Raw genomic sequence first — 24364 nt, 5'->3', positions numbered from 1 at the left:
ATTAAGAGACTAACCCTTTTCCGGCTGATTTTGCAGGTGATGCTAAGGGTAGACGGCCTCAAGGTTCCCTTGAGAAATAAGTAAGAGGAGGTAAGAGACGCAAATAGGCGGGCGGCTGATCTCATTAATGTTACTCAATACAACACCTTAATGTATGTAATTAAAACTAAAAGCCGGGAGATGAAATAGGAGGAGCTTATCAAGGAGCTCACTGCGGTTGCAGACACGGCCAACAAGAAGGCGGCTGACTTTGAGCTGCAAGTGAAAAACCTTCAGGCCGATGTCAAGGCGCTGGGGGATGCCAACAAGGAGAACACCCAACTAAGGGCAGACGTCTCCCGGCTGAAGAACGAGCTGGCCCAGGCGCAGGCAGACCACAAGGCCGAGTTGGCGGCTAAGCAAGACCGGCTGATCACCGAGAACGAGCGTGACTGCGAGGAACGCATGAAGATGGCCTGGTCCCTTGTTCGCCCGGACACCGACTAGGCATTCTTTAACCTGCGGTACAAGTACGCCACAGAGGTGTTTGATGCCCAGGTGCTCGGTACTGAAAAGCCGGCTCCCTTCGAGGAGTCGGTCGATCTCCCACGCTGGGAGGAAGAGCAGGAGGAGCATGCGGAAGAAGAAGCGTCGGTTGATGCTAATTAGGCTCAACCCCAGCAAGTTCAAGACGCTCCCCTATCCAGCCAAGGCCAAACGTCTCTGCCTCCCCAGCAGCAGCAGTGATCTTAGCATTTTTATTTCCGGCCTGCATGCCGTATACTTTTTAATGTATCTGTTTTCCCCGAACGTAGGTCCGGATGACAATCATTTTTCTATTAACCACTTTTTATGAAATTTGTCAGCTGGGCCTGTTTAGCTTCTATTTGATATTTGTTTCAATTTTTGCAATATTCTAGTAGGCTCATACAAATCTTTTTCTTTTTGCCAAGTGACTTAGTACATGCGGTATGCCCCTAGATGGTTGTTTGATTGGTAGTTGCCCCACCCTAAGCGGGCAGCCGTCCAATCAAGCATCCGGAAAGGTAACAAACGATTATTGACCATATTTAAAGAAGTAGAATTATTTTCTAAGTTAGATTAGCATACGATGCCGGCTAGGGCCAACCTAGGTTATTCGTTTAACCGACTGTGAGTTACCCTTTGGGTAAGTTGTCGTCGCCGTTTGTTAGGAAGCAGGCGGCCATTGGCCAGGCGTAGGCACCATAACCAGGTTATGAGTTAGCTGCTAAGGTTTTGACCTTTCTTAATTTGGATTTGTAACCGACTGTAGTGCCTTTGGGCAAAGACCGGTTATATTTGACCAAGATATCAGTTACCGTTTGTGTTGCTTTGAAGCAACGACCGGTTGTATCTAGGTTTTGAATTAGTCAAACGGCCGTGAGTTATCTTTTACCTAGAAAGTCGGTTAAAGCCGCTTGAGTTATGATTTATAGAACAATGTACCACCCGAATGGGAGATGCTCTCTTCGATGAATTCACCCAAATGGGCGTCGCCGGTTGCCTGCTCATGTTGGAGCAGGCGGTTTTAAGGCTATCCGACCATTGGCCTTGTAAATAGCTTCTGAGTTTGGGACTCAGCTTATATCTACTCAAGTTAGAGTAGACGTATGCCCAGTTGTTCATTGCACAAATGGGACTTTGTACAAGAAAACATAAATAAAGCATCTTTTCATTAACATACTCTATTTACAAAGATTTACAAGTCTTTAGAAGTAGTACATTTTCAAGTTGTCTACATTCCAAGTTTTGGCTAGCAGTCTGCCGTCTGGAGTTTTCAGGCGGTAGGTGCTGCCTTTAACTTATTCAAAAATCCAATATGGGCCTTCCCAATTAGGGTTCAGCTTTCCTTGCTCATTGGCCCTACCGGTGGCCTCCATTTTTGTAACACAAAGTCCCCCACTTTTAAGGGTCGTTTGTGCACTCTACTGTTGTAGGCTCTCATCATTCTAAGACAGTATATCTCATGACGCAACGCGGCATTGCCCCTGCGCTCCGGGAGTGAATCCAATGCTAGACGCATGGCCTCCCAATTAGCCTCTTCATTATAGAGCATGATTTGAAGTGTTGGCTCGTAATGTTCAATAGGCAGGACGGCTTCAGTGCCATATGTCATGAGAAACGGGGTTTCACCGATTGCCCCCTTTTCAGTTGTTCTGATGGCCCAAAGGACATGAGGCAACTCATCTGCCCACAGACTGCCAGCCCTCTCAATTATATTTTTGATGCCGACTGAGATGAGCTTGTTGAAGGCTTCAACTTGGCCGTTTGCTTGGGGACGGTCGACTGATGCAAAACAATGTGAGATCCCTTAATCTCCCTACCAGCTCTTGAGGGTAGGCATTTCAAACTGAGGGCCATTGTCAAAGACCATTGACATAGGTATCCCAAACCGGCTGATGATGTTCCTCCAAATGAAGGAGATGTCATCCTTTGTCTTAATGCCCTTGACCGCCTCTGCCTCAACCCATTTGGTGAAGTAATCTACAGCAACTAGGATGTACCTCCGTCCGCCTATATCAGGCGTATATGGACCCAAGATGTCCATGCCCTATTTTGCAAATGGAACCGGGTTGTAGATAGCCGTTAGATCAGTAGCCGGACGGTGTATGAGTTTGCAAAAAATTTTAACACTTATCACACTTCTTCACCATTTCCATGGCGTCTGCCTCAAGAGTGGGCCAAAAGTAGCCTTGCCGCCTAGCCCTTTTTGCTTGAGTCCTGCCGCCTATATGTGATACATAAAAGCTCGAGTGCAGATCCTCTAGAACTTCTTTCGCCCTTTCAAAGATAACACATTTCAGCAGCGGCTGGAGGTAACCCTTCCTGAAGATTTCTCCATTATGGATCTCAAAACTTGTGGCCCGCTTCTTCAGTGTAACCGCTTCTGAAGGGGCATCCGGCAGAGTATCGTCTACCAGATAAGCCCGGATGGCATCCATCTAGATTGAGATTTGGTCAAGAACTCTAATGGGATCATGTTCAATACTTCTTTTTTCCATGACTTCCCAAAAGACTGACCTAGGCGTGTCACAGGAGGCGGATGATGCCAGCTTAGAGAGTGCATCCGCCTGATTGTTTTCTGACCTGGGCACCTGACTTAGATGAGTCTCGGCCTCGTCTTTGACCGCCTGATGTTATTTGATCATAGCTGGATGGGTGGCCTCGTAGTCACCATGGTATTGGCTAACGATAACTGAGAGTCATAACAGGCGTCAACCTTTCTTGCCCCTGCCGATTTACACATGCGGATACCAGCTAGCAGGGCCTCATACTCTGCCTCATTATTCGAGACCTGAAACTTGAACCGTAGTGCATATTCATATTTGTCCCCTTCCGGGGATTGGTATACTACCCCTGCACCACAGCCGTTCATAGTAGAGCTCCCGTCTACATACACCTTCCAAACCTGATCAAGATTTTTTGGTTGAGCCGGCCTTGTCATTTCGACAATGAAGTCGGCAGACGCCTGACCCTTCACTGCCTTTCAAGGCTCGAAAGTTATTTCCAGGCTTTGCATTTCAACAGCCCGTTTGAAAATTCTACTGGTTGACTCCAAGGTTGTCATTGGCCGCTTCAGGGGTTGGTCTGTGTAGACCACCACCGGATGAGCCAAGAAGTAGGGTTTCAACTTCTTGATTTCCATATAAAGGGCAAGGACAAATTTTTCAACCAAGGGGTACCGTAGCTCAGCATTATGAAGAACATGGCTAATGAAATAGACCGGGAGCTGAATGTCGTCCCTCTCAGCTAGAAGAACGACACTGAGGGCATGATTTGAGACGGCCAAGTACATATACAGGACCTCCTCGGCTAGGGGGCTAACCAACCTTGGCAACGAGTGCAAGTGCTCTTTTAATTTTTGAAATGCCGCCTTAGCATTTTCCTCCCATTCGAATCTAGTCTTCTTTTTGATTGCTTGGAAGAAGTAGAGACACTTGTCTCCTGATCGGCTGAGGAATCTCCCCAATGCCGCCAGACAACCGGTTAATTTTTGAACTTCTTTAACAGTGCGGGGTGACTTCATGTCAATTACCGCCTGTACCTTTTTCCGGATTGGCCTCTATCCCCCTTTAATCAATCAAAAATCCGAGAAACTTCCTAGACTCAACACCAAAGACACACTTCTTGGGATTAAGCATGATCTTGTGCCGCCTGAGGGTGGTGAATGTTTCTCGGAGGTCAGCAAGGTGATCCGTCTGTAGTTTAGATTTGACTATCATGTCATCAATGTACGCTTCTACGTTCTTCCCAATTTGATTGATGAAGACTGTATTAATAATTTGCTGGAAAGTAGCAGGCGCATCCTTTAGCCCAAACAGCATCACCGTATAACAGAATAACCCTTGATTAGTGACGAATGTCGTCTTCTCTTGATCTTTTTTCCACAAGGGTATCTGATGGAAGCCTAAGTAGGCGTCCATGAAGCTCATCAGGGTATGACCGGCTGTAGAGTCGACCAGACTGTCGATCTTTGGAAGTGGATAGCTATCCTTCGGACATGCCTTGTTCAGATCTGTGTAATCAACACACATCCGCCAGATACCATTCGGCTTTTTGACAAGGACAACGTTTGCTACCCAATCCGGGTAGTAACATTGCCGAATGAACCCGGCATCCATCAGCTTATTGACCTCGCCGGCAGCCACCTGAGATCTTTCCTCGCCGTTATTTCTCTTCTTTTGCCTAACCGGCTTTTTTTTTTGGATCCACGACGAGTTTGTAAACAGCAAGATCCGGGCTGACGCCTCGCATCTCTTCCACTACAAAGGCAAAAATGTCTTTGAATTCTTTCAGCAGTTGGTGCAAATCTGCACCCAACTTGGCAAAAGCAACCGCCCCTACCTTAACGGTTCGTTCCGGATGGCTGTCGTCAAGAACAATGTCGATATTATAACTAGCCGACTGGGGACGGAGATCATTTGACCGTTCCTCGATCAGTGATTGCTATTGCTTTTCTTTTTTTACGGCCACCAAGTGATCCACCTTTCTCTTTTTTCCGTCTGCTTTAGGAGCAGGCGCAACTTCCTTGAAGTCATCAAGGTCAATGGGTTCTTCGCCTTGGCCGGCTACGACCACAATAGGCTTGACGTCTGAGTGATAGCACTCCTTTGCCGTCTTCTGATCCCCATTCAAGGAACCCACTGTCCCATCATCTATCTCAAATTTCAGCAGCATGAGGGGTGGGATGATGACTGCCTTGGACTCATTGAGGGTTGGACGACCCAAAATCAGATTGTAGGCGGTTAATTCCTAACCACCAAGAACTTGACGACCATGTGCCGTCCCTCCCCCTTTTCTCCCAGCCGGATGGGTAGGTCAATCCTCCCCACCGGATTCACTACTCCTCCCTCAAAACCAACTAAAGTGTGAGAGACTTTGTGCATGCTGCTAGGCTTGTACTTTGAGCTCCGCCAAGCACTGATGGCTGATAAGGTCAGACAAACTCCCGGTATCAATAAGGATCTCGCCCACTCGTTGGTTGGCAACCTTGCATTCGATGACTATTGGGTCATCATGAGGCCGCCTGACCTTGCCCCGGTCCTTCTCAGAGATGATGACCTCAGGGAAGGTGTCTTTCGACGCCTGGCCCTCATCCACTGAGTTGACCTCCAGCTTTTGGATGTTGTCCTTGGTACCCCGGATGGTAGGAACCCCTCCCGTGAAACCGCCTGCTATAGTAAAGATTTACTCTTCATCAGTGTCAGAGCTTATAGCAAGGTTGTCGGGCTTCTTAGACGGTTGTCCACTGTTTGTTCTGGGGTTACCCTTGGACTTCAGAATGTAGGACTTCAAAGCCCCCTCGCCATCCAGACGATCCAGTAACCGCCTGAGGCTATAGTAGCCATTGGTGTCATGGCCTATATCCTCATGGAATGGCGGTACTTGCTCTTGTCCCAGCTTTTGATGGGACTTTTCATTGCAGCCAGTTTCTCAATGGTCAACCGGTCTTTAATCTCCATTAGGATGGAGGAGCAGTCCTTGTTGAACTCCTTCTTGGGGACGTACGACTTCAATTCTTTCTTTTTCTTTTGGGGCGGTTGACCAGAATTGTCCGCCACCCAGGCTTCTTTTCTTTTCTTGTTTTCCTCTTTTTTAACCGGCTGAGCTGACCGGTTTTCTTTTTTGTCGGACTTTTTAGGGTCCGACGGCTGCTTGATGGCACAGAGTTCCGTCGCCTGTATGTAGGCTTCGGCTTCCATCAAAGCTTCTTGGAGGGTTGCAACCCTCTTTCTGACCAAGTCGAATTTGAAAGTCGACCCGTCTTTCAGACCCTTGAAGAAATCTGTGTAGGCGACTTCGTCAGACAACCCTTGAATCTGAATTCTCATCAGCTTGAACCACCTGACATAGGACTGTAGCCCTTCTCTATCTCCCTGCTGAATAGCCCCCAAATCAAGACTTGTCTTTTTGGCTAGGATGTTCATAGAGAAGTTGGACACGAACAAGTATGCAAGCGGCTTGAAGTTGTTGATGCATCCGGCTGGCAGATTTCCAAACCATCGTTGGGCTATACCCTTCAATGTCGCTGGGAAGCATCAACAGCGGCGTCATCCAACCCCTGTAAGTACATGAGGTTGGTGTAAGCCATTAGGTGGTCTTCTAGGTTGGTGGTACCGTCATAGGTTCCAACCAACACATTCTTAACCCTGGCCGGCTGAGCCGCCTTGGTTATCTCCCTGGAGAACGTCGACGGTTGTTCCCCAAGGTTTAGCAACCGGAGCTGCCAGTCCATTGGCTGGACACTTTGTGCCGCCTGACCCCTAAAGAGGGCCGGCTGCATGTAGGGTGATCCATACGGCATGTATGGATGTTAGGGCATATACGGAGCTGGTTGGATGATCTTAGGGCCAGTATGTGCGAATAAGCCGCGTGACTGACTCTCTCGGTTTGTTTCCCAATACCTTATTGTCTGTTGATTTGTACAAAAGAAATCCAATCGTGTGTTCTCCACCTTTACATACATATCAACTATATATTGCTGAAAACATCTACCAGATTTAAGTAATAAATTATTAGGCCGACATTGAAGCTTATATGCGTAGTATTCCCGTGCTAGAATATTTTTATCAGTCTTAGGTGATCTGCCATTTGCACCTACAAAATCATATTTGTAAAAAAGCCATTATAATTGTATCGAGTAGTAATAATAAAACTCTTAACTTGATACGTAATAAAACATAATCGAATTTTATGAGAACATGTTCTTTAAACCCAAAATACAGAAACGACATACGTCTGGCCTCTTCTTCTAATAAGTCTTCACTAGTGTGCACACTGCATGAAGCAACAGGATCTAGTTGAGACTATATCTACTGTTTTCCACCCTTGGACATTTTTTTAAGGCCCTGAGTCCACCCACAATCACCATATGGAAAAAGTAGTGGGTATTTCAAAGGATCATAACAACCATAATAATGCATGATCCTATGAGAAGAATCATTTTGACTAGTAACCAATATGTGTGGACTTTCAGATTCACTGGAAGATGTGCTCTCCGGCCAAATTACTGCAACCTCATTTGTTGTAGGAGCATTATAAACACGCTGATCCGAAACTGTAGTCTTATTTATCATAATCTGTGTTGATTCAGTAACTGGAAGTTCTCGTAAAGATCGAAAGAATATAGCATAAGGATTTAATTAGAAACCACCATAAGTATTGCTAAGACATCTTTTCTTAATTCTGGAAAACATCCTAGCTGATTAGCCATCTCATGTTGTCCATCATAAAATTAGAGCTGCATATACTTTGGCCCTACATCTCCTGGAACTAAACTTGAAATATAATGATAGAACTTTCCATGTAACTTGAAGACATAGTTGCCTTTTTTCGTCTTAGCATCAAAATTCCCACCTAATGAAGTAAAAGCAAACAAATTGTTGTATAATCCCACATATTGTCTGAAATGCTTTGCATCTTCATCCATAGAAGTAAACAGCCTCACAAGCTGTGAACAAGCTGTGAAGGATACTCATTGGTACCAACTTTGATTTCACCATCACCACAGCAAAAGTGAAGAGATTCAAATGCAAATTTTTTAGCCATACATTTATGACAATAAGTAGTTGCAGGAAGCTGATAGGCTTCAGAAGGTAATTTCTTCCCAATTACTGCATCGGGAACTTCTGCTTAAAGCATAACAAACGCAAATTTCAATTCTGAAATTTCAGGATTGCAAAATCTAAGATAAAGAAGTAATAGAAAATCAAAGTGTCCAGTAATTACTTATCACTGGATGTCAGGTTTTAGGTATCTTAGGAGGGGTTGCTAGATTTTCCAAGTGATATACAAGATAATAATTACAGGTAAATCCTAATCAGCTGCATCTTCAGATAAATTAAGTGTATAAAAAGATTAAATTATGTATGTTAGTTTACTTTAATCAAAGTTTGACTGTGAATACCTCTGCATATCAGCATTGTACCCAACTTGCAAACCTCTTATACGTTTACTCTTGGTTTCTTTTGATGTTAAGGGTGATTGTAATAATCAATCTACATTATGATAAAAAGAAGTTGAATTTATAAGCCATAATCCTCAAACCATGTAAATATAAATTTAACAGCTTAAACTTCAAATTTAAGAATGCATTGGATAAGACTCACCCTATTCCTGCAACACTTGCTAATTCCAACAATCTCTCTTTAAACTTCTTATGTTTATTCGGTTAATATTAAAGTTTTTCAACTCACAAGCTATGCTTTATAATACCTGAATTTCCATAACATAATATATAATAAATTAGAATGCCAAAAAATTATAAACTAAATGTAACTAAGTTTCAAACTGTAAATATAAAAGATCTTGACAAAGGATAAACTAATAGTAAATATTCATTATCAAAAAATACATCAAACTCATTACAACTGATACAAAAAAAACAAATCAACACCTAGTCAATATACCTCTTTTCATAAAAGAGTCCAATACGAAAGCATAACTAAGCAACCATCTACATCATATACATTCCAAAAGTAACTGCATTCTGCTGTCTATGCATAAACTAACCTAGCTCTTTAAAAAAAAAAAAAAAAAAAAAGAACTAAGCAATACAGAGATGTTTCTACTACAATCCAAGTTCTAATAAAAGACATCTAGTCCTTTGAAAACCTTATACGCTTAAAGCTAGCATCTAAACCTTCTCCAACTACAGACCATAAAGAGCGCTTGTTAGAAGGTATATCAGGTGACACAGACACAGGAACTTGAAACTCCTTTCCAACTGAAGTTATACAATCTTGCTCAACAAGAAGTGCAGAAGGTTCAAGCTCTTCTTTAATTCCCAACACACGTTCCTTGGCTCTTAAATAACTCTCCCTATCCAAAGTACACAATATAGCATCAAACCTACATGTTGTTTCCCTATAATTAGCATCCACAATCTGAAGATTGAACACATCAATAAGATAATCAACAACCTTTCTAGCTAAATTTTGCTTAGCTGCAGCTGGACCTGGACAGTAGTCACTAAATAGACAACGAAAGCTTGAACTATTCTTATGATGAATAACAGTAAACCAAGAAATATACTGATCAGAAAGATGTTCAATAGTCTCAATCGGAGTACACCTCAAATCAACCGACCTTAAAATAATCCTTAACACATCAAAGAAATCAATAACAATCTTCTTGCGATTGTTTTCAGATTCAACAGAGACAACTTCATGCACACAGACCTTAGGCTCTCCTTTCTCAATATGTTATAGTTCCTCTTTCTTAAAGCAATACAATTGCCCACAACGATCATACATTTCCTTTCGTAGGGCCGTTACATCCTCAATAACTATTTCATACTTCTTCACAAGATCACACACAGCTTTCCCAGCAGCAACTTCACATGATTTTGCATTATCAGTATCCCAACCAACATAAACACAGGGAATGCAATCACTATCTGCCCTGACAATCACACAAGCAGTGCTCCCACGGTCATGGAGAATTTGATAATCCGGATCAAGATAATTCAGTAAACTGGTAACTTGCTTCAATAAAGGGAAAAATGGCATCACTACCTGTGTGGGCAGTGCATCCATAACCTGTCATGAATTTTAAAACCTTAATATAAGTCCATAAAATCACCTTATATAATTCAGAACACAATTTACAGTACACTAAAATATTTTATCACACTATGATAGTAACTTAAACTAAACCAATCTAGAGATCTACTCCACAACAAATCAATAACCAGAAACAAATTCACATAAAACCCAAAAAAAGATACATGCATACACTCCAAACCCACATATGAATAACATACAACCACATTCTAAAAATAGGACACACTTATTACAAACAAATTACACACTAATTGCACACTATTGACAGTCCATAAATGAATATAAAGCCAATAACATACAAAGAAGAAAATAGACGGTGTTCACCAAAATACCTCCAAATTATTGAATTGTGAATAATTAATAAGTAAATAAATATACCTAAATCAATAACATTATATGGTTGCATGTAACTCATAAAAAGCATGCATCCATTGATCACGAAATAAAGAAAATTTTGACTTTCTTAAAACTAACAAGTTTTATCCAAAACAATATCATTTATGTCCAATTTAACAAAGAAGAAAATAGATGATGTTCACCAAAATACCTCCTCCAAATTATTGAATTGTGAATAATTAACAAGTAAATAAATATACTTAAATCAATAACATTATATGGATGCATGTCACTCAAAAAGATCATGCATCAATTGATCACTTGAAATAAATAAATTTTTGACTTTTTCTAAACACACAAGCTTTAATCCAAAACAATATCATATATGTCCATCCAATAATTTGTTCATCTTAGTAAATGGCAATGTTCATAGTCATTACGTATAATATTGGTCCATTTGATAAGGTAAGTTCTTTGCACAAAAGCAATGCATGCTTATACAATGTAGTAATTGCAAATTATCTGAATATTGGTTGATCAATTTCACTGATTGAGCTTCAACAAAGAGAACAACAAAAGTATAGTAGAATTGAAAGAGCAAATATACTTCTTCTAAATTAATTCAGACCTTATATATAGAATGACATTCCACCCATAAAAAATAAATAAAAAAATAATTAAAAAAAAAAAGAAAGAAAGAAAACACCTAAACTATAACCGCTTAAAACACATGCAAACAATTTCATGCCATAAATCAAGGAACATGGTCTCACCTCTTCTCTGTCGTTCTCTTTCTTCTGTAATTTCAATTTGTTTTTTTTTTAAAAAAAAAGAAATAATAAAAGGACTGCAGATTCGCAAATAAATTGAGAGAATAAGGACAATGGAGCCAATTTACTATTCACGATAACAGTAACACATATTCTCTCTTTTAAAGGGTTGATGAAATAAGTGTAACTACACTTTAGAAAACGACTGTATTAAGGGTTGTTCACCGATCTAAGACCGGACAAGATCGGACCAAAGACCAGAATTTTAAAATTCGAGAACCAGACACTAGACTAGACCTAATTTTGAACTTTGTCTATATTTTATAATACAGAGTAGGTTTTTATTATTTTATGAAAAAATTAAAATAAGCAAAATGATTATTTAATGCATATTTTGAATGTCTGAAATTAAATTACTTATAATATAAAAATCTAATAGCATATTAACTTATTAATTAAATGTAAATTAAAATTAAACATTTAATAGGTTTTAGTCATAATTTTAAGGAAAAATACACTTTAATAATCCCAACAACTATTGTCGATTTATTTCTAATAATCCCAACTAAGGTTTTTTTTAATAATCCTAACTATGCCCTAAGTTCACCTTCAATAGACCCAAAAACCGGTTACCTGCTGAAAGGGTAAACTTTTGTTTTTTTGTTTTTAAATGCTACATGTTAACACATGATTGGCCTAATATTAAAATAAAAAAAAGGAAAGAAAAAAAAAAACAAAAACCAACCCAGCCACCCCCTCTTCTCTTCACCCACCGTCAAACCCTAAGCCAACCCCCGAAACCACCAGCCATTGATTGACCACCTCCCTAACCCCCCGAAATGGCCGGCCGGCCCTCCCAACCCCCAAATAACACACAATTGATCCACCTCAACCCCCTAAACTACTCTCCTCCCTTCGCCCCCCTTCGCCGGCAAACAAACAAAAAAAATAATCAATGTCGTTCCTCTTCCCTTCCTACACCCTCGAAACTGCCTAGGGGGCCGAATTCGGTGGTTGGAGAAGGGAGGAGGGTTGTTTTTGATGGTGGGAAGGTTGTTTTTGATGGCCGAATTCGGTGGTTTGGGAGTGGGAGTTTTCGACGGTCGAATTCGGTGGTTTGGGGGTGGGAATGGGCCGGCTAAGGTGGTTTTTGTGGTTGGGAAGGGTCGGCCGACCATTTTCGAGGGTTACGGGAGACGACCGACCATTTCTCGATGGGCTGGGGGTTGGCCCTAGTGTTTTGCGCTGGCGTAAGGGGAGGGGGTGGTGGCTGTGAGGGTTTTTTGTTTTTTTATTTTTTATTTTTTTAATTTAGACCAATCACGTGCTGACACGTGTATTGGTTACCTGTGACAACAAGTCATTGGCTTGGTGTTGATCGGATGGGTCTATTGGAGGCAAACTCAGGGCATAGTTAGGATTATTAAAAAATAAACCTTAGTTGAGATTATTAGAAGTAAATTGGCAATAGTTGGAATTATTAAAGTGTATTTTTTCTAATTTTAAACAACTAAGACTGATTTTAAGGGATTTCGGGTAGAACCAAAGACTGATTTTTAACATTTCTTGACTCGGATACCAGATTGGTCCATTTTGCAAGTCCGGACTGATTGTTGAACAACCCTAGCTGCAATAAAATCGCGACATACTTTGTATTTTGTTTTTTTTTTTTTTTTTGTTGATTTGTTTGCGAAATTAGAATAAACTTTTGCCTCCTCAATAGCCATAGTCAATGGATGATTCTATGGTAGTCATCCTTAAAATGACTATCATTATACTAATCTTTTTATTGGCTGATTTTAATTAAATTTTTTTTCTCTTTAATTATAAATTATTTATCTAATTTTAAAAATTCATTTATTAATTTTGAAATAATTTTTGATTTTTTTTTATAAATTTATAATAAATTTACAAAATTCATAATAAATTTACAAAATTCATTTTTATTACTATTGAAATTAAAAAAATTCATAAATTAATTATGAAATTATAAAAAATTAAAAAAATAAATTTTAAAAATAAGAAAAAAAAAATCAATTATTAATTTTGACATAAAAATTAAATAAAAACTGAGTTAATAAAAAGTTAGTACTGTATAATTATAGTCATTTTAAGGATAGAATTAACATAGTCAATAGTTAGGAAATTTTGTATTTTACCACCAAAAAATAACCCACTTTTTGAAATTACCAGCCAATTTTTTTTATTTTTTTGTTTTAAATTATCACCCAGACTAAATAGTTAGATTTCACCACCAAAACCTTTAAATCTAACATTTTATAAAAAAAATTCTTCGATTTTCGTGCCAAAAACATGCTCTTTAGAGGTTTTAGGGGTTATTTTTGTTCAAAGGGTCCAATTTGAAGTCAAAATTGACAAATAATTAGCGAAAATGACTCATTTTACGTGTGTCACGAAAACTGAAATATCTTTTAGCACGCAAAATAAGTTATCTTTTAGCACGCAAAACAAGTTATCTTTTAGCACGCAAAACAAGTTATTTCCAATCATTTCTAAAGAGCATGTTTTTAGCTCGAAAATTGAAAAAAGGATTTAAAACGTGGTGGTCCATGCTCACGCCGCCGACGATGATTTACCTCGTTTTGCTGCGACGACGACGGGCTCTTTGGCGTCCCTCGGCTCTCCGGTCTCCCGCGGGGACCCAATATGGCTCCACATTTTTCGATGTCAGAATTTTTTGTTTTTGGTAAGATTTCACAAATGGCCAAAAGTGTCAAACCAAGTGTCTTTTTCAATTCGATTTTTCGATGTCAGAATTTTCCGTTTTTGGTAAGATTCACAAATGGCCACAAGTGTCAAACCAAGTGTCTTTTTTAATTTGATTTTTTTTGATGTCATAATTTTCCGTTTTTGGTAACATTTCACAAATGGGCAAAATTGTCAAACCAAGTATATTTTGTAGGCTTTATGTAGTAATTTGTGGGCGATGTTTAACAAATCCCTAAATTTAACGGGTTTTTAACGAAAAGTAGTAAGATTTTTTTTTTTTTTTTTGGGTGATAATTTAAAATTATTTATTTTAGATGTTAATTTTAAAAAGTAAGTTATTTGTAGATGGTAAAATACAAAATTTCACAATAGTCATAAACTCATAACTAAAAGCTAAAAAACACAGTAAAATATTTTGATCCATCATTTGGTAAGAAGACTAAGAACCCTAAACCCCTAATCAAACACTTACAGAAGTAATCCACCAACAGAGGATTCTTGAAGGACAACAATGGCGGGATCAGAAGCAGCAGCAGGAGTTGGGGAAATCTCTCTCAAAGATCAAGGCAATGAGTTTTTCAAAGCTGGTAATTACCTTAAAGCCGCTGCTTTATATACTCAAGCCATCAAGAAGGACCCTAATAACGCTACTCTTTATAGGTTTACTTCTCTTGTTCTCTTTGTTTAATTTTTTTTTTTTTTTTTTTCTTTTTTTTTCTTTTTTTTGCTATTGTTCATTTTTGGGTAAGTTGTTGATATAGATTTTGAATTTGTACAGAATTATGTTTTTGGCTAGCCTTTTATTAATAAAATGTTGTTGGAGTAACAATTACTGTTTGCTGATTGCTTCGTTTGTTCCGTTGTTGATCTGGCTGGCGATTGTCGAGCTCGGATGATGTTGTCTTTGGACTAGATTTTCTGTTAATTAAAGTATGAAATGGCCTGGAAAGTTTACTGTTTGAGGATTGTTTCATTTAGTTGAGCTGGCTAGTATGTGTCGAATTCAGACTATGATGTTTTTTTGGCTGATTGAGTAGTAATCTGAATGGTGTTGATGAATTTTTCACCATGTTATGAATGCTTCATTTGGTTAAGGTGGTTTACACACTGTCAAACTTTTACAATGATGTCTTTTCCTCTTTGATTGATTGAATAATGTTTTATTGGCTCGTTACTTTTTCTGTTAAACTGAGAAATGGCTGTGTGAAATTTACCTTTTGCTAATTGCTTCCGTCCGTTGAGCTGATTGGCAATTGCTGTATTTAGACGATGATTTCTTTGATCAATTGGATTGTATAATACGAAGTATTATCTTACATTGTTTTATTTTTGTCTATGTGGGTGAAATGGTGAACCTGCAAGTGCATGTACCAGCATTGGGACCTTTACCGATCAAATGGGGATTTTTTCTTTTTTTTTTTTTTTTTTTTTGGGCAGTGAATTGTGCTATTATTGTTTTGACCTGGAGAGATAATTGATTATGACATGGAGTAATTTTCCCTTTGATCCCTAACACGCTTTGGAGCTTGTTGAAATGATTATTAGAAGAAAGAAAACTACCAAGTTTGAATTATGATGCAAAATTTGGCTATTCACTAGAGAAGGGTTCACAGTCTTCACACTTAGTTAAAAATCATGAAATTCTGTATTCTAAGTCCTAAGCACAAATACTTTTTCTCTGTGTTCATGTTAGCTTTTCATTTCTACAGGAGGACAAGGCTTAGCTTTTCTTGATTAAATAGAGAATGAGGTTTGCTCTTTTGTTTTTTGACATGTAGTTGTGAAGCCTTGTAATCCATGTTATACCTTTTCTATAGTAGGTTTCATTAACATATTGGCCTAATCCTACGGAAGCCTCTTAATTGTTTAAAGATGGAATCTATGGGTTTGACTCTGGGCCGAATAAAAGCAGTCGGAAAGTCACTCTAATTCTAGCCATGGGGTTTGATAAAACAAGGCACATACACAGTTCAGTCATTATTGATGAATTTTGAAGGTATGATGAAGAGAAGTCAAAGTTAGAAATTGATTTCCTTTTGAGGAGTGTAAGGTGGCTATGACATCTTGTTATCCTTCTGAAGTTCTGATACACTAATTTACATAGGTTTCCTAGAGGAGGTTTTTTCTTTGGTTTGTGGGGAGATAATCAATTTTCCAACTTTTAAATAATATATTGCATCTTCTGCAATCTGCATGTCCATGTTTTGGACCAAGTGGGGAGGGGGGAGGGGTGCAGTGGATTCTAGTTTTGGCTTCTTGCCCATTTATAGATTAGCTGTTGTAAGTTATAAGGATAATCATTATGAGATTGGTCAACCTTAGTATTTAAAGCATGCTTAGGAATGATGCATTGATGCAATGACCTCATTGTATCGAACTGTCCTAGCTACAGTGAAAATAAGGAACCGCCTGGAAGTACACAAGAAGAATTTGAACCGTAATATTCATTTTATAAGAAAGTCTTTAAGGGAAATTGGAGCTTCTTACCGGCAATAGAAATCTTAACTCTTGAGGTAGGTTCTTCTTGTGTCTTAATCACTGTTCCTCTTGATGAACCACCACCACCTGCTGATTTTTGATCTGCTTTCCGTGCTTGAGATTTTTCCTGTTCCCTACTATGGTTCTTCTAGTTAAAATCTTACCGCTTTCCTTCTCGGTTTTTCAATGATTCTAATCTCTATCATTGATTTTCCCACTGGTTCATCTCCTTTTTTTCTCTCTCCCTCTTTTTTTTTTTTTTTTTTTTTTTTTTTTTTTTGGTTCTGGTGCACAGTCAACTTCCTAATAATCAATCAAGACATTTTCTTGGGAAGTCATTGCCCTTAGGAAATTCAAAAGTCCTCAGCTGCTTAGCCTAAGGAGTTGCAATGGATGAAGGCATTGTGAGGTGTACTTTCCAGATAAATTAAAAAAAAAACATGGCAATGTACAATTTTTTTTTTTTGTCAAAATTGTTTGTAAAAATGCTACTATGCTTGCAGGGAATCTAATTTATACCATTCACTTATCTTTTTATATTGTAGTTCAAGACATGCCAACCTCTTGTATGATGATTAGCATAATGTATATTTGATGAACTAATACCCTCAATTACCATTTGAGATTCACTGATTTTTAAAACCTGAAATATCTAGAGGTAGATTCAAATATTTTAAGCGAGTTGAGGTTTGAGGAAGTAGGTATACTCTGTTTGTTGCTGTTGAAGTATACTTTGCATGTGCTAGGATTTTTTTGGCAATGTCTATGGATTACGGCCATTACGCTTGAGGTATGATGGAACCTAAAGGGTACCTAGGTCTTTAGTTTTGTGCATCAGATGATCCTGAGTTTTTTCTTCCGTCATTCTGTACAGCAAACTCGAATAGGCCTTGTACCCTTTGTAGTTGTTTTGATGTTGGGTGGACTTTGCAACATTGATAAGCCACATATTTTTTTGTGTAAAAGGCGCACAAAGTTAATTAAGTTTAACTCCTAACTTCAATTATAAGAATGTAATTTACTGTACCAAAACAAAATTTCCGTCTAATTTACTAAATTTAAAGAGGTGGGTTTCCTGTGAACTCTGTCAAACCTCTGGTACCCTTTGAATTGTTCCAAACAAATGTAGTGCCATTCAAGGTTCTTGGCTGAAATTCCAGTGCTTTCTTAAGTTGGTGCCTTGCCTTGTGATGTTTGTATATTTATACTTCTCTCCTTTATTTTTTTTTATCCTACTATGCATCAGCAATCGTGCTGCAGCTTTTCTTAACCTTGTCAAACTCACCAAAGCACTGGCTGATGCTGAGATGACAATTAGTCTTCGTCCAGACTGGGAGAAGGTATATGTTGATTCACATATATTAATGACATATTTCTTTTACTTAATTCTAAAATTCCGTTTTGTTCCATATAGGGTTATTTTAGAAAAGGATGCATCTTGGAAGCTATGGAGAAATATGATCAGGTATTCCCTTTTGATGGATGGCTCATCTGCTCATATCTTAAGTGCGCTAGTTTTCTCTGTATATGACCATTTTTCTATTCCTTGTAGGCTTTAGAGGCATTTGAAGTTGCATTGCAATATAATCCACAAAGTACTGAAGTGTCAAAAAAAATAAAGAAAATATCACAATTGGCCAGAGATAAGAAGCAAGCTGAAGAAGTAGAAAGGATGAGATCCAATGTTGATGTGGCCAAGCACTTGAGTACAGTGAAATCTGAAATGGTAAGTCAGTAGTGCTTCTAAATATTGTATCTTTGTACATTTAAATTGCCTACATTGGAGGCATGTAACTAGGGTTCTTTTGATGCCTTGGAAGTAAAATAACTTTAGTTTAATTCATTTGGATATTTACTTTTATGCCGAAGACTTACTATTTGTCGATTATTGGAGCTTATGAAATAAAGGGACTTCTTTTGAGTCCCTAGACTGCATGCGGGTTGGCCTGTGAACTGTGTGAAGTTTGGAAATTTGAATTGTCTTCTCCACATTCAACAACGGATAACTAATTCTTATATGGGCATTTTCATATTGCCAAGGACATTTCATGGTCACCAACCATTGTCACTGCCTGTCACCCTGTCACATCTTCCATAAGAACTTGTCACCGTGTCTGTGTTCCCTTTAGCAACTTAAATTATTAGAAGTTGATTAAAGTTAAACAGCATTTTTGATGCTGCTGCTGGCTAGTTGGCTATCTGTTATAAGCTGTGATTTCTACATTAAAATTTAATGTGAGGTTTACTTTAGATGGATAATTTTGGACTTACAGCAAAATAGAGGATCTAATATCAAGCTATTTAACGTCCTAACTCACTCCCAAAAGCTTAACATGAAAGGTTAATGGCAGATGAATGAAACATGAAAGGTTATATGTTGGCAGGTTATATGTTGGCAGATGAAACATGACAGGTCATCTGTACAAGGATATGTAAGCCATCTGTACAATGATGAATCACCAAAAGGCTTGACTGATGCATGTTACGTGGACACAATAAGAGACAGGTTATATGTTGGCAGATGAAATTTAGAGTGTTCAGACTCTTCAAAGTTTAGAGCCTTTAGGTTTAACTTTCCAACCTTAAAGGCTGTGATAGAATTTTTCTTTAGGTTTCATTCATCATTGTACAGATGGCTTACATATCCTTGGATTCTTTATGGTTTGGTGATTCTGGATTTCTAGATACTGAAGTAGAATGAGCCTTTTGGAGCATTTTGTTGCTCGGATGGCAGCTTCAGGCAGATCCGTGCTACCAACTGACTTATAATGTATATGATGTTACTTAATATATCGGTTCCCTGTTCAATGCTAGGAAGACATATTGGTTGCTGCACTGAGGTGCTTCTAGGTTCCTCCTTATTTTATCATTCTTTTGATGTAAATCTCTTATCTAATTTGATATTTCTTCTACCATCACCAGGAAAGCTTACAATTGCACTGTGTCAAAATTGAAAGCTTTGAAAGTTTATAAGCTGTAAGGTTTTGAAACTGAATTTGACAAGTCATTAATGATACAGTTGCTGTGTCCTTTCATTCCAAATAGTTCGTCATGATCTGACTTTTAGAGTCAAACCAATACATGCTTCACTATGTTTTCCTCATATAATGTGGTGAATTATTAACAATGTTGCAAATCTGATTGCCAAAGTCGCTTTTCTAATGCATATAATAAGACCATTAACAAGTGAATTTATTTGACTACACATGGATTGATGCATCTTGGATATTACATGAAGTTAATGTGAAGAACCTTTTGGAAAGATGGGAGTATTTTTGAAGTTTCTTGGTTTTCAATTTCAGGTCTCATCCAGCTTATAGTATATAGTAACTTTACATATCAATACTTCTATGCCTAGATGTTCTCTGCTTCCTTTTGACATTAAGTTGACTGATAAATTGGGCTTGATTTCAACTAATTCTCTATATTTGCAGGCTGAGAAGTATGGAGGTGAAGAGTTGGGTAGTGTATTGTTCTCATTTCTTGTTGAAACTATGGAAAAAGCTGTAAAAACATGGCATGGAGCTTCAAAAGTGGATCCTCAAGTCTTCTTCCTTCTTGACAAAGAAAAGACAGATACAGAGAAATATGCCCCTGCTGTGAACATAGATAAGGTTTTGACAGTTTCCATTTACTCACAGTCTCACACCTTATCTTCTTGCGACTTCAAATGATTTCACAAGTATTTACTTTGAGAAAATAGTCTGTTTAATGATGTTGATTGTATTTCTGAACAATCTGAAGTGACTCACTCTAAGTGATATTATTGTCAACTTATTGTATCTGGTTTGAAATTGCATTTTTAAAAATTGAGGATCATGACTCTCCGGGCTCTTTTATTTTATGTATATTTCTTCTTTTAACCGATTGTTTCGTTATTGTTTCATATTTCAGGCATTTGAATCGCCTCATACACACAGCAACTGCTTCTCATTTCTTAGGCAATATGCTGTGGATTCATTCTCCAAAGCTGCTTGCTTAATCACACCTAAAAGCAGCATATCTTACCCTCAGGTACCTTGGCGTTGACATTAGATTTGCCTGTTAATACCGCAATAACCTTGTTTGTGAGTTCTTTTTACAAGGGTCTTTTGATACTCTGTTCATTTCCAGTGAAATTGAAAGACATAGTGGTCTTTGGGATGCTTAAATTGATTTGTATAGCTCCTTCAAGATTATTTGGAGTGATTGATAATCATTATGTTTCCAGGAGGGCCTAATGGAGGGATCCTCTAGAGTCTAGCCTCTGCTTAATCCTTGCAGGAGTCTCTCCTGTTGGTTTTTGATGATGCTGATGTCATTTTAATGCTAATCTTAATCTAACTATCTTTTTTTTTTTAATTATAATTTTTGCTTATCGGTAATTAAAGATATTAATGGTTGAATATACGTGACTAAAGAAACGTGTCAACTTAAAAGAAACGGAGGTATATTTGTAAATAATAAAAATTTGCTATTCCAAAAATACAGAGACGAATTTTATTAGGCCTCACATGAATATCTTTTTACTTATATATAAATTACAATTGATGGGCAAAGACTCAAAAGCGGATTTTGTGATTAGTGCCAAAAGTAAAATGTGTTAAGAACTTTCAAAAACAAAGGTAGTAATATTTACACAAATTTATGGATTTCACAATATACAATTTTGACAATACACTACGGGTGAAATTTGAATGAAGCATTTCACAATATAGTTACTCAACATTGCTGCTTTTATACAATGAGACAATTTACTTTGATTGAGGTAAGATTTAAGATATGACCTTGCTGTTCAGCGAGTGATATGGTTGGGAAGAAAGGATTGGAGTTCAAGATAGGACTAATTTGGACTTCTTGTCCTATATTGAAATATACTTTTAAAAACTGTGTAGCATTCTGATGGTAGAAGTTTCTTTATTTGCAGGTCTGGAAAGGTCAAGGTTTTAGGAAATGGAAGCATGGGCAGAGTGATGGATTCTTTATCCAATTCGAGTCTCCTTTTCTACGAAATTTATGGTTCATCCCTTGTAGCAACGAGAAAGGAAAGGCCTTGTGCAGGTGATGTCTTTTGAATTTTTACTATCTTTGTTAGTCTATTCTTCAGTCAGTTACAGCATCTGTGCCATTGTTCTTTTAACTATTTTAAGGTTTGAATTTTTGGAACACTGTGAAATGCATTTGTACTGTCAGTGATGTCATCCCTTCTTTTTGTGTGATGTATTCTACTATTACAAAAGTATGACACAAGGTGGCAAATTATTATTATTTTTTTTTTTAAAAAAAAAAACACCCTCTTGTCAGTTTGTTATATGGAAAAACTGATATTTTGGAATAAAATAATCAAACAGTGACATCTTCGCCAATTTTCTTGTTCGTTTTCACCGAGTGTGTGATTTTTTATTTTTTGATCTTATTTTTGCAAGTATATATATTTTCTCACAACTATAATTGCGAACTTTATATTTTGGTGACCATTTGGTAGGCAGTTATGATTTGGCACACTTTATCTCCAATAAACTACTACTTCGTATGGTTTCTAGAATCCAAATTGGAGAGAACATTTGTTCATATTATTTTTTCGAATGGGTTGATTTGTAGTTGAAAGCTCCCGAAGAGGAAGAATATATTTGGCCTTTCCTCTTCATGCAATGTTTTTCCTCAATTTTTTCTTTTACAGTTTGTTTGGGTAGTGTTAAGGAAAGGAAAAGAAAGGGAGGGAGGTGAAGGAGAGGGAAGGGGAAGGAAGAATGATGAGTTTTCCTTCTGAATCTCTCCATTGTTGGAGGGATCATTTTCTTGAAATTTAATCCCTCCATTTCTTTCCCCTCCAATTCCCTTCATCCCTAATTTGTTATCCAAATGAAAGATACTCCCTCCCTCCATTTCCCTTCCCTTCCTTTCCCTCCATTTCCTTCAATCCAAACACACTCTTAATCAATTTAAAGTTCTTTGCAATGAGGGACTATATATACTTCCTCCGTTTGGAAATAGTTGTAACATAGGTGTGGGTATATGGAGATTATGGGAAATGGAGTTAATGGATTTTGGTCCCCTCATGGGGCATGAGATTAGACAAAGAAGCCCTTGTATAAAGAAAAGAGAGTTGGTGGGTGTTAGTCCCCACATAGGGTACTTTTGGTATTTAAATAGGGAAAACTTGCTAAAATTAGTAACGTTGTAACTAAAAAGAACATTCATTTTAGGGAAAGTGTTGCAACTTTACGTAAAAATTAATTAAAAAAATTAATAATATTTTCTTAAATAAATTATCATGTAAAATGGTATTTAATTTGTCTTAGTGCATATATTTAATCAAAAATCAAATAATATGATCAAAGTAAGTTTGTGGATAGTATCAAAAGTCAAAATGGGGCAACTAATACTTTCTCCATTTCTCATTTGATACATTCTCGAAAATTAACAAACAAATCAACAGAAAGATAGTGGAGAAATATTCATAATTGTTCATGTAAATCCTAATAAGAACCTTTTGAATTTCCAAAGAGGAATACAAGAAGAACAAACAAGAGGAGTATCAAATTGGCAAGAGAATTTTATTTTCCTACTTTATAAAAAGTACAAGAATACTCTTTAATAGTGTGTTGCCATAACCAGTGATATTGTTCTTTGCCAACAAGTCAAATATCATATCTTGTTCTAGAGTATTAGGGGGCTGCCCCTCAAGTTACCGGGTTTCAAAAGATTGATAACCTTACTAACGTAACAAAAATGAACAATAAGGAAGCTTTCCCAAGAAATTAAACAAGTTAGATTGCTTAAAGTGATACTTAAAGGAGTATCAAAAGGATTTTTTTTTTATATTTTTTCCTAAATTGCTAATTGGCTCTAGATAGGTTGAGGATTTTTTTTGATGGCACAAGTCGTTTGCTCTTTTTATTAGAGCTATATGTAGTTGCTTGAATTTGGATTGCGATTGCCTAGAAATTCTCTTGTTCCCATTTATGTATGATATAAAATGCGGATCCCGGAACTATACAAAGTTGTAATTTACAGGAGATTAAGGAAGTGTGCCAAATCATTGGACATATAAGAAAAGTCTAATTCTCTTTTACATGGATCTCATATTCCAACTATGATTATATCAACCTTGATATTCTAAATGATGTTATTTTTATGATATATGCCAATGTGCTGCAATCTCATGGTGCTTTATGCTAATCATCTTTTAGGGATCCTGAGGCTTTGGACATTGGTGCCCATGAACTACTTCCGCGTCTATTTAAAGAATGATTGAGACATTGGTGCCCATGAACTACATCCGCATCTATTCAAAGAATGACTGAGGAAATCCTGACAGTTTGATGTGACTAACTGTGGTTTATTTCATGACCTGGATTCAGATGAGAATGCAAAATCTGCTTGAATGTCATAATTCCATGTCGACTGTTTGTTCTGTCATGCCATGTGTGGCCGATCTTGCTGGATTGCGAATGAAGAAGATCTTCATTTATGAGCAATTGCTCGGAAATTCATAGTTTGTTTCATTGATCTTCTGCCTCATGGTTCATATTTTCTGCTGATATAGTTTTTGGGTAATTGGGTGAAGGGGTAGCTTGCAGATTTAGTTTGTCCATTCAATTTAGTTAGCAGGGTGTATTGTGTATGAACTCACATTGACGTAAGAGGTATCTGATTGGCTGGCAAAGGATATGATCAAGTTTCCATCTGATCAGTTTTTGTGGCTCTTTGCTTGTGCTAGCTAAGTGGGTTGAAGAGCTAAATTTTTTGTTACATGCGTTTTCATTGTGGTTTAGTTGTCAAATTCATAATAAGTTGCTTTTTTGTCACAGGTCATAATGAGAGATGCTGTAGTTGTGAAGGGTTTTGTTTGTCTGTTCAAAAATTAATTGTCAAAATGCCCCAACGAATGAGGATATGAAAAATAAAATACTTTGTAGTTTGTACTGATGCTCTTATGTTTCTAATACAAGTAGTTTAGTTTTAATACAAAATTTAAGCAGAAGTATATTCAATTTCTTACAC

The 24364-nt window shown here is 37.6% G+C and overlaps 1 protein-coding gene across 1 annotated transcript; it reads left to right on the top strand.

Annotated features, from left to right (window-relative positions):
• Positions 1–14101: 14101 nt before the first annotated feature.
• On the top strand, positions 14102–24289 carry LOC110684812 (serine/threonine-protein phosphatase 5-like). Its single transcript, XM_021861243.1, has 8 exons — positions 14102–14560; positions 17625–17718; positions 17793–17843; positions 17931–18104; positions 19813–19992; positions 20273–20392; positions 21285–21418; positions 23551–24289. Exons 1-8 carry the CDS (start codon positions 14412–14414, stop codon positions 23609–23611), a joined length of 963 nt encoding a protein of 320 aa, XP_021716935.1. The 5' UTR covers positions 14102–14411; the 3' UTR covers positions 23612–24289.
• Positions 24290–24364: the final 75 nt, after the last annotated feature.

This window comes from Chenopodium quinoa, unplaced genomic scaffold (assembly GCF_001683475.1).
Source record: "Chenopodium quinoa cultivar QQ74 unplaced genomic scaffold, ASM168347v1, whole genome shotgun sequence".
Classification (NCBI taxonomy): domain Eukaryota; kingdom Viridiplantae; phylum Streptophyta; class Magnoliopsida; order Caryophyllales; family Amaranthaceae; genus Chenopodium; species Chenopodium quinoa.
Note: the sequence above shows the minus strand (reverse complement) of the source record. Positions and strands in the feature narration are given on the sequence as shown.